Source organism: Anser cygnoides, chromosome 8, assembly GCF_040182565.1.
Source record: "Anser cygnoides isolate HZ-2024a breed goose chromosome 8, Taihu_goose_T2T_genome, whole genome shotgun sequence".
Classification (NCBI taxonomy): domain Eukaryota; kingdom Metazoa; phylum Chordata; class Aves; order Anseriformes; family Anatidae; genus Anser; species Anser cygnoides.
This window is the reverse complement of record NC_089880.1, coordinates 10726040-10743648: the sequence shown is the minus strand read 5'-3', so window position 1 is coordinate 10743648 and position 17609 is coordinate 10726040. Positions and strand designations below refer to the sequence as shown.

The 17609-nt window shown below is 50.5% G+C and overlaps 2 protein-coding genes across 5 annotated transcripts in view; one reads left to right on the top strand and one right to left on the bottom strand.

Annotated features, from left to right (window-relative positions):
• Positions 1–10689, top strand: part of PRRC2C (proline rich coiled-coil 2C) — a 70326-nt gene extending 59637 nt beyond the window's left edge. The window contains exons 31-36 of one of the 3 annotated variants that reach the window (XM_067001508.1): positions 201–323; positions 1804–2022; positions 3806–3909; positions 5176–5302; positions 6281–6517; positions 8821–10689. In XM_067001508.1, coding sequence (XP_066857609.1) covers positions 201–323; positions 1804–2022; positions 3806–3909; positions 5176–5302; positions 6281–6517; positions 8821–9081 — 1071 coding nt within the window. In that variant the 3' untranslated portion in view covers positions 9082–10689. The remainder of the gene's footprint in view (positions 1–200; positions 324–1803; positions 2023–3805; positions 3910–5175; positions 5303–6280; positions 6518–8820) is intronic. The other 2 variants (XM_067001509.1, XM_067001510.1) reach the window with 2 other exon arrangements.
• Positions 10690–14000: 3311 nt separating this feature from the next.
• On the bottom strand, positions 14001–17427 carry MYOC (myocilin). Of its 2 annotated transcripts, XM_048080317.2 has the most exons (3): positions 16615–17422; positions 15828–15947; positions 14006–15627 (listed from the first exon to the last, which is right to left on the bottom strand). In XM_048080317.2, exons 1-3 carry the CDS (start codon positions 17105–17107, stop codon positions 14843–14845), a joined length of 1398 nt encoding a protein of 465 aa, XP_047936274.2. In that variant the 5' UTR covers positions 17108–17422; the 3' UTR covers positions 14006–14842. The 2 variants fall into 2 exon arrangements, with proteins under 2 accessions (XP_047936275.2, XP_047936274.2); XM_048080318.2 differs by lacking the exon at positions 15828–15947 and having other exon boundaries at positions 14001–15627; positions 16615–17427.
• Between the last annotated feature and the right edge of the window lie 182 nt (positions 17428–17609).

The following is a 17609-nucleotide window of genomic DNA, read 5'->3' as shown; positions in this document are numbered from 1 at the left end:
CATAAAGGTGTATTAGAATAATCTCTGGAGTGAAGATTCCTCTCCAGAATAGAGGAATCTTTGCACTTCTATCACTATTGGAGCTTCTGGTTTGATATCTTTTATTGTAGGTGACAAAGGGCTACCACTTGCTAACGATGTGCTTTATTATGAGCTGTTGTAAGTGTTCTTAAAGTAATGGTGTCTTTCACTCTTCCTAGGCCAGAGCTACACTCACCCAGGCTTCAAATCTGTATTCTGGGCAAGTTCAACAGCCTGGCCAGAGCAATTTCTACAACACTGCACAGTCTCCCAGTGCTCTCCAGCAGGTAAACTATGGCATGGTAAATTTCCTAAATTGTATTCTTCTTAAAAGCATGTTGTTGATGGGCTGGGGGGACGTGGGGGTAGAATCTTTAATTCTTCTAAACTGCGAGGGTTAAAAATTGAGAGCAGAAAAGAGCTACTGCAAAAATGAGTTAGTGGGAATTTGAATGGCCTGCAAGTTCATACTGATCATTTGTCTCTCACCTCCTTCTCTTAAATAGTTCACTTTCCAGTGACAGGCAAAGATTTAGTTGGTTCAGTGCTGTTGCTAATTGGTTGAGGTGTATGGAGTCCTTATGGGAGCAGGTATCATGGTGGAGAGAGCCAAGTAAACTAAAGGTGTTTTATGTAGCTTAATTGTTAACACCAAGTTTCACTTGAAAAGTCAGAGCTGCCACATGTCAGTGAGATGAAATATATAGGGAAAAAAAAAGAAGTCGGGAGATAGATGATCATACCAGCAAATAGGACAGCCAAGTCAGTAACTACATCAGGAGGTTTGTAAAATAACTCAGATTGTGGTAAGTTCTTGGCGTTCTTTTGTGAAAGTTCTGTTAGTTTGCAATGTGCAAGCATTCTGTTGTATTTACAGCATGCTGTCTAGTGGCTTCCTGGTTCAAGTTTTGATTTTAAGTGGCTTTTTAAAAACAAAGCTTGCAGTGGGCTGGCTTATTACAGTAGCCTACTTCATACATGTGAAAAGTTGCCAAGACAAATATTGAGAAAAGTCTTCAAAAATTGGGTCTCAACTGTTGAGACTATAGCATAAAGTATTAAGGACCTTTTAGAAGGGTTAATGGTTTTAATGTGTTCAAGTATGGCTGTTGTTATACTTTTAATCTGTTATAATTCAGAGCAGAATCTTGCTAAGTTTTCTCCTCATCTGGAGAATGTCATATGTTCTTGTAGTCACGCAGTGTAATTTTGCAAGTTTGGGATTAATGGTCAAACTAGGAAAAGCAAGAATTCCTGCTAGTCAGTTCACTGTTATGGTATTTTCACATGCTTATCACTACCATTCTGTGATGTTTGCAGCCCACAGCATTCCCTGTTAATGCAGACAAGTGAGAGGCAACTGTTTTTTTGTTTTTTAAAGCTTGGGAACGCTGGCTGTTGGGACTCCTGGAAAGTAAAATCTAGCTGTGATTCCAAACAGTGTCCTTCTGATGACTAAAATTATTTGAAGTTTAAAAGAAGGGGGGGGGAGAAGGCAAGCTGGCTGTTTCATTCTACTTTTATTTCCTGAAATGAATTATATTTACTTACACAATGGGATTTCCTTGCATGGCTGATGTTGCAGTTAGGAGTTAAATGTTAACTTTTTCTGAAATGCAAAGACCATAGATGATCTTGAAGGCCCCTTTCAACCCAAACCATCCTATGAGTCATTAAGCCATTCACCCTGACTAGAACTAAAATCATAGAGCTAGTAAAGAAAGTTAAATAATGACCCTTGTGTATATGTTACTGGTGATTCTGTATGTTTTTCCCCCCCAGGTGACGGTACCTTTACCAGGATCACAGCTTTCTTTGCCCAACTTCGGATCTACAGCACAGCCACTTATTGCTCTGCCCCAGTCTTTGCAACCACCACTGCAGCACACACCACCACAAGCGCCAGCTCAAAATCTAAGCAGACCTGCACAAGTAACCCAGCCTTTCAGAGGATTAATCCCAGCAGGAACTCAACACAGCATGATAGCTGCAACTGGAAAGGTGATAACATGCATAAATCTACAATACAAAAAATAACGTAAAGCTCTGTGCTGTTTTGTAGAACCAGCATGGCAACCTGTGTTTGACTCTTGCACCATCTAAAAACCTTCCTTGACCTTAAAAGTTTGGGAGAGGAAAATAGGAAAGCCAGCTGAGATTAGTCCCTTAGTGACCGGCTCTGTGCATCTTGTGAAGGTTTAGCTAGGTTTATTTAGTGGCTGGCTTGCTGCTAGTCCATTTGCACTGTAAGAAAACTTAGTTTTGTAATGACTTTGTGGACTAGCAGGGTACTTTATTCGTGTAGGATGCCACATAGAAGGTAATACAGAAACCATTGTTAGAGCGGCAGACAAACAGCGTTACAATGTCAGGGCTGGTTTCTGCTTCTGTCAATGTTTTTCTGGTCTCATACTGGAGCAAATTGCCAGATTTCACTTGTGCTTCCAAACTACCAAATGCATTGACTTCATCTGTAATGCTGCCACCTACTGCGTGGATTTTTTTCTACCATATACCTGTTGTGCTATCAAATAAGGGAGTGCTTGAGGCTTAGGGCAGATCTCATCTTCACTAACACTGTCGTGTCCTCCAGGTTGATTGATGAGTGTCCCAGAAAATTCCAGTCAGGTAGCTGTGGTGAAAAACGTTGCAAGAGAAGCTTATGCAGCCATGTGTAGATAACTCTAGAAAACTCCCTTCTACATTTGTAAGGACACTAAAATTTTTCTGTCCTGAGCTAGAATCCAAGAGTGAATGTCAAGGAATGAAATATTTCTGATGCAGCAAACTGGCTTCCATTCACATGGTCTCTTATCTTAGATGGAATTACAGATCTGTAGGGTTTGGGGATTTTTGGATAATGTACAACACAGTGCACTTGCAATGCACTTCAGGTGGCCCTGGTTGATAATACTGAACATGAACACTGCTAAGCTTTCTGTCAGATTAGCAAGGTCTTTTCCTGGAGCAGGACGTAATCTATCTCTGGAGCTGCCCCTGAAATTCTTAAGAGGTTGTGGCCTAGATTTTAGGGTGCTTTAGAACATAAAGCAACCCTGCAGTCCCAATGTTTTACAGCTGTGATAAGAAAAATCTATCTCAGGAATTAATTCCACATTTTGGACAGTAATGGCAACCAGAATTCTAGATCAGATGGATCAAGTTTTCATGTTGTCACCCACCAACAGAGTGATTTTTGCACCGTGTAGTTTTCTAGCTTCATAGGTTCTGGCCAAAAGTCTTCCACCTTCATAATTTTTGAGCCTATCTTCCAAGCAGCAGCTTGTTTCTAGCTATAGTTGTCAGGGGAAAATAGCTGTGGTTGCCTCAACAAGAAATGAGGGAAAGCTACAGTGGAATGGGGATTTTCCCTTAGGTGGCTTTGCTGCCTTGCATTAAGGGTTCCATCATGTTCTGCTAAAGGCAGTCAACAATAAATCAAGTAAAAATTAGTTGTTTTGCCATTATGCTTCATAGCTGTGTGGGGAAAGACACTGTTCCAGAGACTCATTTATTCTGTTGATTGTATTTGCAAAATAATGTGTGAAATGGATTGCTCCATTTAGAGTCTGGAGATTTTTCATGTGAATGACTTCCATTTTTGCTGTGCTTTTGTTTTGTTATAGAACTGCCTTGTTTTATGGCACTCTTTCCTTCAGCATTTTTTCAGGATAGTTTCTAAATATTTTAATGTGGTATCTGTGGTGAGGAAATTTCAACCCTGAAACGTTTTAATTTTTCTTTGCTCCTACTGAATTAACATGTTGATTGCTGTGCTTTTCAGATATCAGAAATGGACCTGAAGGCATTTGGGGGTGGTATTGATGTTAAACCTGGAACGCCACCAGTTACTGGTAGAAGTACTACGCCAACCTCCAGTCCCTTCCGGTAAATCTCTTTTTAAGCTCAAAATTCCTTGAAATCACATCTAGGAAACTTAATTGTATGTGAGCAGCCAATTCTGAAAGGTCTGGGGAGAGGTACTACTAATGTAAAATACAACGCTTAATCTTAGCTTAAAAGGAGCACTGCAGTAGGTGATCAGATCTGCTATGCTTAGCTAGAATAAAATAGTTGTGAAATAAGATCTTAAAAATATCTTATGAATTACATGGAACTGAACAAGTCAACTAAAAATGACCTGGAAAACACAGAAGTGAGCAAGGAAGAAGTACGTTGGGGTAAAACGGAAGACTGTTAATCTTCCATGAGAGTAATCTTAATTGCAGTGCTTAGAGTAAGGAAAAAAAAAAGCACACTTCAAGGCTTACACCTCAGAGAGCAGTAGTTGTGGCAGCAGTTCTGTTACAGATCTTGCACTGATTGTTAGTTTTCTAAGCTTTTCACAAGAGAAATTAGTAGGCTACTGGCAGGTTTAGTTGATTAATTAACAGAATTTTCCTGATATGCAGAGTGCACTTGCTGGTGAATTTATTGGGATGTTTGTGGGTGAAGTTATGAGTAGGCTGAAAGAACTTAAAAATGGAACTCTGGTACTAGATAATTCTTGAAAATTGTACTCCTATGCACAGTAATTGTATTTGGTGGCTTTCACTGTGGCAAGCTGAAAGTGGTCCAGGCTTTCCTAGTGAAGTAGAAATTAGTTTGAACTCCTACATGCAGTCCTGATGTCTTGCCTGCAATACTTCACCTAAGAAAAAAGTAAAGGGATAAAGAATAAGAAATACTTGAATTCACAAGCTAGCCAGCATTTAGAACAATTGATTTGATGGTATATATCTTAAAAATTCTGTGTGAGATGTCTCTTCCCTTAACAACTGAAGCAAGGCTTACCATAAGCCTTTGGTTTTTAGTGTGGAGGTGCTGGGAAGGTGCAGAAAAACGTAAAAACTCAAAAGTCGAAAGTAAAAACTAAACAGAAATGTCTGTAAGCTTACAAAATGTGTGCATTGAGTTTAGCTGGCTTCCTTGTCACTGTTGCCCTGCTGCTCATTTTACATTGAGTAAAAATGTGTTGCCCACATGCTGTGCGTGAGACCTCTGCAAATCGGTCGCCATTTCTTAAAGAAGGCTTTTCCGCCTTTGTTCACCTCCATCCCCCAAGCTGCATTTCTAGTTAAGTTATAACTAAAGACAGATGCGTCCTTTCCTTGAGAGCAGTGTGATTCTGACTGACATTTTTCTTTTCTTTAGGGCCAGTTCTACAAGTCCAAACAACCAGTCCAATAAAATGAACAGCATTGTCTACCAGAAGCAGTTTCAGTCTGCAGCTGCTGCCGTGAGGATGACACAGCCATTTCCTGCACAGTTTGCACCACAGGTAGGCAACTGGTGGCTTCTTACAAACAAATCTGTTTCTCTGTGTCACTAGTGACTTTGCAGCTTAGCTGTGTTCCCTCAGGTTTTATCAGGGGGAGATGCAAAATGAAATTCTTTAAATGAAGGAAAAAATAAATGCATAAGGAAATTGATCTCAAGATCAAGGCAAAAAAAATCTGATCTTGTTACCTAGTACAGATTTTGTGGTGTGTTTAATTTCGAGAGTTCTGTGCATGCTGAGGAATCCATTAGAGGTTGTGAATGATGTCAGTTATTTTGCTGGCTTCTCCACACGGTTGTATTGCACCTCATTCCTGCAAAAGCAGGTCATTTGGTTGGGGAAGGGGAGAAGTTTTGTGCCTCAGAAGGGTCCCGGTGCACATCTTAAATGTTAAAAGACAAAGTAGGTTTGTGGGTGTCTGTCTGAGATGCAGCTCTGAAGTATTCTTGGAACAGTTCAGGTTGGAAAGGATCCCTGGAGATCACACAGTCGGGCCTCCTGCTCAAAGCAGGGCTGATTGCAAAGGGTTTGACTTGCATCTAGCTTTCCAGGGAGCACGGCTCTACAAGGGTGATGCCTCCCTGCTGGAGGTGACTGGAGGCAGGCTGCTGATTTTTTTGGTGTTGGGAGTGTTTGACTGCAGGACTGAGGATTTGTTTGTTGGATTGCAACTAGCAGAAACTACCTAGACTTCTCAGGACTACCTTTCACTGCTACTCCTCTGCTGCCTTGTCTGTGTCTTGTCCCTTATTACTTGCTGTTTCTAAGCTGTCAGTGGTACCTGAAGGCACAGCAGCACTACAGTGCTGTTTTTCTGGAGCTCAAGTGTGGCTTTTCAACGTAAAAGCCTATTTTCTTGACATCAGTTTGACAGCAGAGCAGGCAATTTTTTCCCCTTTAAAATAACGCCAACGTGCAATCTAGTTGGCAGTTTTCTACTTGCTAAATGTCTCTTTTTGTTGTTTTTCCCCCACTTAGATCCTCTCTCAGCCTAACCTGCTCCCTCCATTGGTAAGAGCCCCATATACTAACACCTTCCCAGCGCCTGTTCAGAGGCTGCCAGTAGCACTGCCTAGTCAGATGCCGTCTCAGATGATCACAGGCCTTATGAGCCACCCTCGTTTACCGCATGTGGCCAGAGGTCTTTGTGGATCAGTGTCTGGAGCCAGAGGCAATCAGGCCCAGGCTGCGGTGAAGGCTGAACAAGACATGAAGGTTAGTATTTGACCTGCAGTGCTGTTAACACCAGTTCAGTCTTGACAGCTTGTAGGGCAGGAATGTGTCTGCAAATCATGTCTTAATTAAAATGCCTCTGGACCCAAAGCCAGTAGCCGGGCCTTCAGCAGCTGAACACAGATCTTCTCCACGCCTTGTTTGGTTTTTGTGTTTTCGTTTTTAATTTTTCATTAATTGGAACTTGAGGCTAAAAAAAATGTAGGGAGCTTCTTCTCTGAAGTGATCTTGTTGGGGAATGGTTGTGAAGCAGCCACTGCTGCTGAAGGCAATCTGACAGTTACTTCTCAGGAGCCTGGATTTTTGAATGAGCAATGAAGCCTATGGACTTGACTGCTAGCTGTCATTTCACATATCCCCCAGCTCTGAGCAGCAGCATGAACCCTCCTGTCCCAGCCAGCCTTGCTTCTAGGTTATTCTGCTAATTCACTTCCTGGTGGCTTGCAATGCCCATGACAATTCTCTCCAGCAGAACACAGGAACATGAACACCCCACAGAAGAGGTGGCTGCATTTCAGTAGCAGGTGATGAGTCGTGTAACTTGTTAGAGCACTTTGGGACCCTTCATGATGAGGCCAGCTCTTCTTACCGAGGCGGAGAGTGCAGGACAGGGAGTCTGCTTAGGGACCCTGTTGTATACGTAGCTCATCTACCTGTTTTCTGCAGACTATGCTGCTTGTGAGGATAGGTGGTGCTCCCTCACCTACTGTCATGTGCCATGACCCGTGTGCTGAGGTATACAAGCCAAAGAGCATGCTTTTCCTGATAGGTCTGGTTGTAGCAGAATTGATTACCCCTTTAGGTAGGCCAAATCTCCAGGATTTGTTTTCTTCCCCCAGTTTATGCTAGCTGGAGGCCTAACAGATGATGGTTAGTGTGTTGTCTTGAGTCTGTATTGCAAATTGAGTCTAACTTGTCACAGCAAATACAGACGTGTAGTCCTGGTTTTCTGAATCTCCCTGCAAGCACTGTTCAGAAGAATGTAAGTTATTCTGTCACACTTGGGTGCCTGTGATCAAATCACCCAGCTTTCTAGCCCTAACCTCAGGGGATGTCTGAAATTACACAGGGGATTTCAGGTGTCTGTCTGGCTCCAGTAAAATCAGACTGTTGTTGCAGTTCATCACGTCACGGTTCACAGATTTTTGTTCTGTTACTAGTTTAGCTTCTTGAGACAACTGCACAGTATTGAAACCAAGACCTCTTGTTCCAGGCTTTTGCTACTTTTTCTCCCTAGCTTTCTGTAAAATGCATAAAATACTGATCAAGAGGTGCATGGAGGCTTAGGGTCTGTATCATGGTTGGGGTTCCTTGCATGGTCTTTGTAGTGTTAAAAAGGCATTAGTGTTAAAAAGGCATTTGACAGCAGTGGGCCTTGTAGCACCGCTTCCAGAAGGTTGGACTCTTCGTGCAGCTCCTGCTTTGCCCGAGTCTGGGCAGGAGAACCAGATGCTTGCTCTAAAGCCCCTGGTGTGCCCGGTGCTGCACTGACAAGTGAAAGGCACAGTGCACGACTGCAGCTGAAACACTTGGTCACAAAGGCTGAGCTTAGAGGGTACGAGTCGAGGTTAGCAGTAGGATCCCGGGGAGGGATTTGGAGGAAGCCAGGCAATAGTTTGTGCTTCCCAGAACGAGTGCCCGCCTCGAGCTGGAGGCTTCAGCCTTCAACTGAGGGTTCAGCTCCACGTGGCACAATCCTGAGTCAGGTTCAGTTGAGTTAGCACTGCAGACTCCGGAGTCTGGCTGAGCAACAAGGGAAATTTGGGGTGCTCAGATGAGATTCTGCTGCCTTCATCCAGCCCCTGCACTCAGGAAGCCCAGAGCAGGGGGCAGGAGGAACAACAGGTAGCCTGGCCCTCAGTGCCTGCGTAGCTGGGGCAGTGTCGGGGTCACGCAGCGTGCAGAGACGTGTTCTGGTCGTGTCTGACACTTACTGTGGGGCGAAGCTTCAGTTTGAGCCCACTGTGGGCTGTTTGTACTTTTAGTTTCTGCAATGCTAGTTAGCTGCATAAGAAGGTGTTAGATGGTGCTTGAAATTTGTCTTTGGTTCTCTCCTTCTGGGGGTGAGGATTATAAAGAGCCAGGGAAGCCTAGGCACGATGTTACCTCCTGCTGAGGAGCTGAGTGCCCAGATGTGGTAGCGTCTGGGAAGCAACTGGATGGATGTGCCTTTGTGGCAAAGTCTGCCCAACGCGGTCAGTCCTTGCATTTAGGATTTACTTTTGTGAAGTCACTTTTATTCCTGTGCCATCTCTTCAGTAAATATATTTTCTCCCTTTCTTAAGGCAAAACAGAGAGCAGAGGTACTTCAGTCCACCCAGAGATTCTTTTCTGAGCAGCAGCAGCAGAGCAAACCGATAGGAGGCAAAGCACAAAAAGTGGACGAGAACGGGAGCAAACCCTCCGAGGCAATTGCTGACTCTTCAGGAGTCTGCCAAGACAAAACAGAGGAAAAGCCTACCCCCGCACCTGCTGCAGCAACAAAACCTGTTAGAACTGGACCAATCAAACCTCAGGCAATCAAAACCGAAGAAACAAAATCTTAGAGGCTGTATTTCCTTGGAGGTGGGGGAAGAGGGGAGGGCGGGTGAGATGACAGCAGCATGAATTTGTAGCCCGAAGGGGGAGACAGCAGTTTTCTCTCCCCGCAGGGCTCTAAACAACACAAAGGGACGTAGAAGCTAGCGGCAGTTATGGATTTAAACTGCTGCTTATCCAGCTCAGCTTCTAGGTTCTTTGGTCTTTTATCTTCTCTGACAGCACGAAGGCTGCTTTTGGTAGTGTGTGTGCACGTTTTACACGTGTGCACGGGTTTTGGCTTACACACCTGTGTGCTTCCCAAACCGGGACCTGCAGAATAGCACAGCAGGGAAGCAGGTGGTTGGGGAGTTACGTTCCTAGCTGACAAGACGAATACTCTTATTTTCTTCTGATCTTCAGCTGCTATTTATCTTCTTACAAACCCGTGAGTATGAGAACATGCAGATCTGAAGATGGTGCTGGGCCAAGTAATGTGTGTTAAGTTTTTAGCGACTTAAAAAGCTCCTAGCTTGTAATAAGCAGAGGGATTCACGTAGCTGGCAAAGCTGCCCTTCCCGTGTGACGCCTAATGTAATATAACACAAAGGGTAACCCTGATGCTGAATTTCCCTCTGAAGGCAGTGCTTTGCTGGCCGCTGCTTCTTGGATGACAATATACTGTATTTAGATCACAATATGAAAATGCTACTTGGCCACCTGTGTTCTCTACACCCACTACCCCCTCAGTTGTTCACCTCTGGAGCTGAGAAGTTAATTGCATCAATAGTCAGATTTGTTCTGTACACCTCTGTCCGGCTATCTTTATATGAAGCGAGTGATCTTTAAACGGTTTCCAGCTTATGTCTGTATACAGCAATGAGCACTTAGAACTGTGCCACAAGAATAAAAGAAACCTTATCGGATTAAAATGAATTTTATCGAAAAGGTGCATTCTTTATATCAGAGCTGCGTCGCACCACCTCCTTGCCCACAGTGTGCTGGAAAGTAGAATCAAGTCAAATAATGCCTTTTTAATTGTATCCTCTAGTATTATAGCTGTAGGACAGTACTGTATGATACTTCTGTGAATGTAAGATATCCTGTACCTGCTTATGATATGTAGTAGTGACTGTGCTATACTGGAGCTGTTTTTAATAATGTTATTCTAGAGGTTTTTTCCAGACAATGATTGAAAAGCTAATAAAAAGCACCAGGTACCACATCAGTAGCAGAATTTGCTGTTTTTTTCTGGGATTTTTTTTTACTTTTTTTTTTTGGAAGGAAGAGTGAGTTGAAAGTCTAATGTGTATAATTTTGTTCAAATGACTGCAGAAGCTGGAGAGGCTGTTGCTGCTATTGATGCCTAGTGAATTGCTATTGGTTATCTTTTTATATAAATATATATATAATTTGAATTTTTGGAAACTTTAGCTGTGATGTCAACTTTGGAAAAAAGTATCCCACTTGTAGTGTGAGTTGGCATTGTACAGAAATTAACAGCCATATTGGTCTAGAAATGTTAAACCTAATTTTTTTTCCATTTGTACAGGGGTAACGCACTGTATTAAATATGTACGGTCTTATTTACATGGGTTTGATTACAGAAACTAATAAAGTATTCTCTAAATAAAGTATCCTGGTAATCTCATGATTAGCTGAGTGCTGCAGGATGCAAGGAGAGCACCTGAACGTCGCGTGTCAAGAGAAGAGTGTATATTACAGCTTGGGAAAGCAGACTTCCAGAGAAAAAGAGTTTGAAACAACTTTTTTGTGTTTCTCTCCCTGTGCTTGCTGCTCCTGACCGCATTCTCCGGTGACAGTCTCATGCCACGGGGCTTCCAGCTAGCTGGTTGCATTCACAGGATCTTACACCTCTGGTGAGCTGCTCGGTGTTAGACTTGTGTTTTGTTTTTCCCTAGAGAAGATCTGCTCGTCAGAGGAAACCTGGATGAGCCCAGCTGTTACTCTGATTTCAGCTGGGGATGTTTGGCAGTGTGGGGCTGCTAAAAGCAAGAGGCAGTCGTTTCGTGCAGGGGAAGCAGGCGCAGGCTGTGCCCAAGGAAGCAGGCAGCTTCCTTCTTGTGCTGCTGCTCCTGCTCAAGGCTCCTGAACTGCGCCTTTCCCGCCTCACTGCCACAGGGCCCAGCTGCACCAAAATGGCCAAGCAATGACCACTCACTGCCTTAAATTCAAACCGCACAATTACCAACGTTTTTATTCCTGCTGTGGCCCTAAGTGTGGGGCTTGATGAAGGGCTCGGCACCTTCGCAGCAGCCCCTCAGTCACAAAGGTGGAGGCCTCCCAGTGTCCCAGCTTGGGGCTGCCAAGGGGAAGAGCTGGAGGATGGGATCAGGGAGAGAGAGGGTGCTGCTCTCAGCTGGCCACCAGAGGGTACGCTCAGATCATAACCAACCCTTTTCTCTATTTTGGAGTCTCAATGCAGAGAAACAATTTCTGCCTTGGGAAGAGGTGCTGGCTGGCATTATTCCTCCAAGGAATGCGGATGTATGGAAGAAGGTGGCTCTGCGAGCGCTGGTGGGCTGGAAGGGGGGATGGTCAGGGGGCACCAGAGCTGGAGTTCTGCCCTGCTGAGGTCGGTTCCTGCAGAACTGCAGCGGTTGGGTTAGTTAAAGGTGCTGTAACCTGCAACTGGGGTGATGCACGGGATAAATAACCTCTGAGTAGGTAACCCCACAGGTAAAATGCCCCTCTTATAGGAACCAAACTAGCACAGCTGCAGTAAGCACTCAGGGAAAGGAAGAAGGTGGGAGAGCTGAGTGATTTTTCTGCCTGGTTCATGTTAGAGGGACCCTCTAAAACTGAAAAGTTGTTCACCCAACTTTTCTATTTTTAAGGGAATTCTGCTAAAAGGTTTAATTTTCTTTTCTCTAGTAAAAAGAAAAGTAAGCTGAATTTCAAAAAATCAGCAGTGGGAACATAGTAAGCTTTTGGACGTTTTTCGTGCTGAGCAGAACAAGGATAATATTTCTGCCGGAATTTAATGAAAAGCAAATGTTTGGGCATTTAGTAGTAACATTATAGCATTATTTTGATGTAAGCCTCTCCAAAACAGCCTTGAACTACCTCGGTTGCCTCTGAGGCCAGGTTAAGCATTCAGTCAGTGACCCAGGCTCACTGGCTGTGACATATAACCAGATAATTTGCTCTTGGCTGTTTACATTAGAATATATCTTGGTTTTGTCTTTGAGTGGCATTTGGTGTGTAATCTCATTTCTAGGACTACCTCTGGTCATCACAAATAATTGCATTGAAAGTCCTATAAGTAAGGGAACTACTGTATTTGGGGAATTCACTATTTTGTTTTTAATAATGTTCAGTCTGTGAAAAGACCGTAACTTCTCTCAAAGGCAGGAGCAGGGGGATTAGAGTGGCTGGGGCTGGATCCAGCAGCCCTGCTCAGCTCACGCTTTCTTGCTGGGCCGTGGGAGGGGAGGGATTCTCTGGGCTTGTTCTGAAAAGCCTGTTAAGTAAATCCCTGTATGTAGCGCTGTTCAGCTCAAGCCAGGCTTTCTGGCACTCCTGTGTACATTGGCTTGTTTCCGTTTATTTTCTTAGTCAATTAAATGATGGACTTCCCACCCTGAAAAGCCCCCGGTGCTGGCAGGGAGCGGGGAGCCTTGAATTCCTGGTGTTGGGGCTGTCTGCTCTCAGCGTCTCGACTTACTGAGAAGCCTTTGGTGCTGCTCTTCCCCCAGCGACTCCGGAACAAGCCGTCCCTTCATCCCGAGCGGAAGGAGGCAAGCACACAGGGGGACCTTCTTGGTGGCCCTGGGGCTCTCACCCTGGCTTTTGCCCCAGCTTTGGGGACGTGGGGTTTACCCTCACCAGGATGCCCACCCCTGGCTGGCGGGGCAGAGGTTCGGCTGCTCCTAGGGACGGTCCCACGCTCCCACCTTACTGATGGCCGGGAGAGCCCAACACAGACTGCAGGTTTATTGCTCGGAGCGGTGACCGCAGGGTGTCCCCTCGCCCCACCAGGCGGCTGAGGGACGCAGCTCTCAGCGCAGGCCCAGGTCGTTCCCCTCGTACAGCGCCCAGCTGGTCTCAATGGGGGGCACGGGGCTGCGATCGATGGCGGGAATGCTGCCCCGCGCTGTCTCAAGCGGGGCAAAGGCGTCACCCCTGGGCTCGGCATCCCTCAGGGCTGCAGGTGGCTCCCCGAGGCCGGACAGCACGCGGAGCCGGATGCGCTGCAGCGTGTAGGTGACGCAGGCCTCAGGCTCCGCCATGGTGCGAGCGGCCCTCGGCTCCCCTGGCAGCACCGGGTTCTCGTCCCTGGAGAAGACGGCGTGGCTGACGGACAGCGGGGGGAGGTGTTGCCGGTCCACCTCGCCCAAGCCCTGCAGCAGAGGGGACTCCAGGCCTGAGGTGGCACAGATGTGGCAGTACCTGGAGGACGCGGCCGCCCCGGCCCGGCACAGCGTGCAGAGGGAGTCGAAGCGGCTCAGCACCACGGATGCTCGCCGCGGGTCATGGGGAGCCACGGGGCTGCTGGGCCGTGCCATGGCGGCAAGGCAGGCGCATTGCTGGCAGGGGGGATGCCTTCGCCTGCGTTGCTCTGCAATGTCCCAGCCCTGCTGCAGGCCTGCAGTGAGGGAGAAGGGGGCTCTGAGCCTCCAGGCAGCGGGGGCCCACCCACAGCCCCCCTCCCCGTTCACCCGCCCACAGGCAGTAAACACAGCTGCCCGGGTGATGGGTTATGCCCCATCCTGTGCCCCCTGCCAGCCGGGGCAGATCCTCCCACCCCATCCCAGCCTTTTGGCAGGACCACAGCCTCCTAGCCCCCCCCCAAACTCACTGGCCCTGGGGGAATAGGGTGCTGCCTGGTGTTGGGGCCTGTGCTGCCTTCGCACCCGGGGCATCCCCTTGTTCCCTGCCCTTCTAGAACAGGGCCGTGCTCTAGTTCCCCACCCTGGTGCTGGCGGGGGGGGGCGGGCAGCGGGTGACCAGCACCACTCAGTGAGGACCGGTGTCAGAGGGGGCCGGGAGCCCACCCTGCACCACTGGGGGCGAGCACCCCGTCAGCCCCTGCCTCCCTTCTTGGCTGCAGGACCTGCTGGCTGCCCGTCCCCGTGGCCTCCCTGCTCCATGCAGTGCCATCCCCTCAGTGAGCAACCACAAATCCCAGCGCTGCGGCAGCAAAAGAACTGCCTTGTACCCCCACGTTGGCCAGCCCAACTCACAAGCCTGCCCCCCGTGGCCCATTTTAATCTTTTCAATCAAGCAAATCTCCAGGGTTTACCGCTGAAACTTAGACATTTGTTCTGAGTTAATGTTGCGATGTTTATTGGAGCGTCCCCCCGGATGGGGGAGAACAAGCCTCCTACAGCCTTTCTACAATAAATATTTTAAACCGCAGGTTCTGGAAGCAGCGTGGGAGAGCCGCCGGCGAGGTGAGGCCAGCTGCAGGCAGAGGCAGCGTGGAGGCTCCCGGGCTCTGGAGGGGGGGGATGCAGGCAGCAAGGCCCCCAGCTGGAGATGCCACTTTGCTGGTCCCGCTCTTGCACTGGCCTCCCGGAGTGGGAGGCATTTCGCTGGCTCGGCCAAGCTCCGGAGAAGCACTTCAATTCTCTTCGCTGCCTTGGAGTACAACAGGATTTCACAGGAGGCATCAGCGGAGGCATTCGTGGCCCTGCTGCAGGGCGGTTGGGCAGAGTGGGGTCCCCACCGTCACCCGGGGCTGAAGCAGGCACCGAGGGGACTGAGCCGGCTCGTTCCCAGATGGGAGCAACCGCGGCGTGTCCTCCCGGCGTGCCCAGTCAGCGCTCACGCGTGGGAGAGGCGGATGGGGTAGGCGACCATGTTGTAGCTGTCCCAGGCGAAGAGCTGGCGCTCTGCCGGGTTGTAGTCCACCATGCTGAGGTACTGGAAGCGGTTCTCGAAGGGGATGCTGAGGGTCCGGCTGGTGCTGGTGGCCGTGTCGTAGGCGAAGTTGACGGTGGCGTTGGGCGACGAGTAGCTGCTGACGGTGTAGAGGGTGCCGCAGATGACGAAGGAGTTGGCCACTGACTGCTTGCGGATGTTGGTCTCCCAGGTGCGCCGGATCTCCAGCGTCTCGGGGTCCAGCTTGGAGAGGACGATCGCCCCCTTGGCCTTATCGGTGCTGTACACCACCCACAGCCCCGTCTCGTCCACCGCCAGGTCGATGTCGGTGTAGCCGCCCCAGGAGTAGGGGTACTGCCCGTGGTAGCCGGCGCCGGGCAGCTCCCTCTCGGCGGAGATGGCCTCAGCCCGCAGGTCGTAGCGGGCCAGGGCGCGGGACCGGCGCGGCTGGAAGAAGAGCCCGCCGCGGTACACCACGGCCCCGGTGCTCTCCAGGGGCCGGGGCAGGACGTGCACCTTGGCGGGGTAGCCCCGGGCCAGCTGCTCGGCCGCCTCGTACTGGAAGAGCTGGCGAACCTCCGTGCCCACCGTGTCCACGCGCCACGTGGTCTCCCGCGTGAAGGGGGCCACGGGCTCGGGGTCCTTCATCCACACCCCGTACTTGCCGGCGATGGAGTCCGCCCGGCCCAGCACCACCGGCTCCCCGACCCACGCCAGCTCGCCGCAGTCTGCGGGGACAGCAGGGACAGAGGCGTTAGTACAGGGGGTGGGAGGGCAGAGCATGCAAAACGTGAGGGGATCCATGCATCCCGCGGGGCTCCCAACCTCTCCCTTCAGCCCTGGTTATCCTGAATTATCCGGTGACTTCCCCCCGCTGCTGTCCCCAAGGTCCCCCCCGCTGTCCCCAGCCCAGCCCCGGCGGCAGTACCCGAGTCCTCGGCTCGCGGGCGGCCGAGCGCCGTCTCCTCCAGCAGCCGGGACGCGGGGAGCTCCGTCCTCTCCGACTTCAGCTCCTGGTAGCCGAGGGGCTCCGGCTGCCACCTGGGGGCTGCGGGGGGGCCAGGTGGCAGTGTGAGCCCTGGTACCAAGCCGTCACCCCCCAAAATGCAGAATCCTGGTGCCCTGTGCTGGGGCTCATCGGTGACCCAGGGATGGGGGACACTGCTGACTCCATTGCCCCCCCCACGAGTTTAATGTCCCGTAGAGGGAAACTGGGGGTCCCCCCAGATTTCTGTGGTCCCCCCATGCTGATGCAGTGAGGAGAGTGGCTCTGGTGGCTACAAACAGCCCAGGTTTGGGGATGGGGAGGGGATTTGGGGATGGGGAGGGGATTTGGGGATGGGGAGAGGATTTGGGGATAGGGAGAGGATTTGGGGATGGGGATGGGAAGGGGATTTGGGGATGGGGAGAGGATTTGGGGATTTGGGGATGGGGATTTGGGGATATGGAGAGGATTTGGGGATGGGGAGGGGATTTGGGGGGGTCTCCCAGGTGGCTGCACCCTCCCAGTGGGGCTGAGCCCCACAGTGAGTGAGCACGGTGCAGGGGGGGCCAGGAGCACAGCAGATGCTTCAGGTGGGGGGCACAGGCTGCGGGGGGTGGGGGGGGAGGGACAAAGGGACCTGACCAACACCTGGGGGGGATGCCGGGGTGAGAATTTGGGGTGAGAGGGGATGGGATGGGATGCCCAGGGGGATCCCATCCCCAGCGCTTACCTTTGCTGGAGGCATGCAGGGTGTCACGGCCTGGCCCCCCCCCGCCAGGGGGGCAGCGTGCGGCCCTGAGCCGGGCGATCTCCTGGGTGCTGCTCTCCAGCCTCCTGCTCAGCTCCTCTTTCTCCCTCTCCAGCCTCCTCTTGTCCTCCTCCAGCCTCTCCTTGTCCTGCAGCAGCTCCTCGCAGCCCCCTGCAGCCGCTCGCTGGGGACCCCGTGTCCAGGCGCCCCCCACCTCTGCTCCCCGTGGCCCTGAGCCCCCGAAGCCCCCCAGGCCCTCCAGGCGGCTCAGGCGGGCGGCCAGGCCGGCCAGCTCGGCTCGCAGCTGGGACACGCCGCCGGCCTCGGGGCAGCTGGCCTCGCCGGGGCTGGCCACCGTGAAGGTGTAGGTGCAGCGCCCGCCGGCATCATCGGCACGCTGGAAGAGGGCCGTGTCCCCCGGGGCGCCCAGGGCCAGGCCCCCCCCGAGCAGCAGCGTCAGCCAGGCGCCCAGCATGGTCCCGTCCCGCTCGCTCGCCCCGTGTGCCGCCCGCTTTTATATAAGGCCGAGGGGACGGGGGCGAGGGAAGCTTCCAGATCCCCGCGGTTCCCCCCCGCCCCGGGTGCTGGCGAGGCTCCGGCGGCGTGCGGCGGCCGAGGCCAAAATATTTGCGCTGGCGGCCGCGTGCCAGGGGCTGCCGCGAGGCCGGGGGGCGGAGGCGGCGGGACCCCCGTGGCACCAGCGTGATCCCAAAGGGGGGACGGGGCTGGGGGGTGCGGGCGGCCACAGCCACCCCCCGGGGTGTGCGGAGTGTGCCAGGTCCTGGGCTGGGGGTGTGGGGGGGTGGGAAACAAACCCTCCCTGTGCTGTGGTGGTTTGCTCTAATTACGGAGTTTATTGGGCTCGGGCTTGCGCCGCGGCCAGGAATGGGGGGGGGGGGGGGGGGTGTGGAAGTGACAGATGGAGGGTTGCCCAAGGGCACCAGGCAGAAAAAGTGAAAAGGGGAGAAAATAAAAAT

What these genes read in the sequence shown, in the direction of transcription:
- MYOC (XM_048080317.2), bottom strand. Translation starts at nt 17,107, where the DNA reads ATGCTGGGCGCCTGGCTGACGCTGCTGCTCGGGGGGGGCCTGGCCCTG. An exon ending in CCTGCATGCCTCCAGCAAAG is followed by an intron (nt 15,948 to 16,614) that starts GTAAGCGCTGGG and finishes GCCCCCCCGCAG; the next exon opens with CCCCCAGGTGGCAGCCGGAG. An exon ending in CCCGCGAGCCGAGGACTCGG is followed by an intron (nt 15,628 to 15,827) that starts GTACTGCCGCCG and finishes CTGTCCCCGCAG; the next exon opens with ACTGCGGCGAGCTGGCGTGG.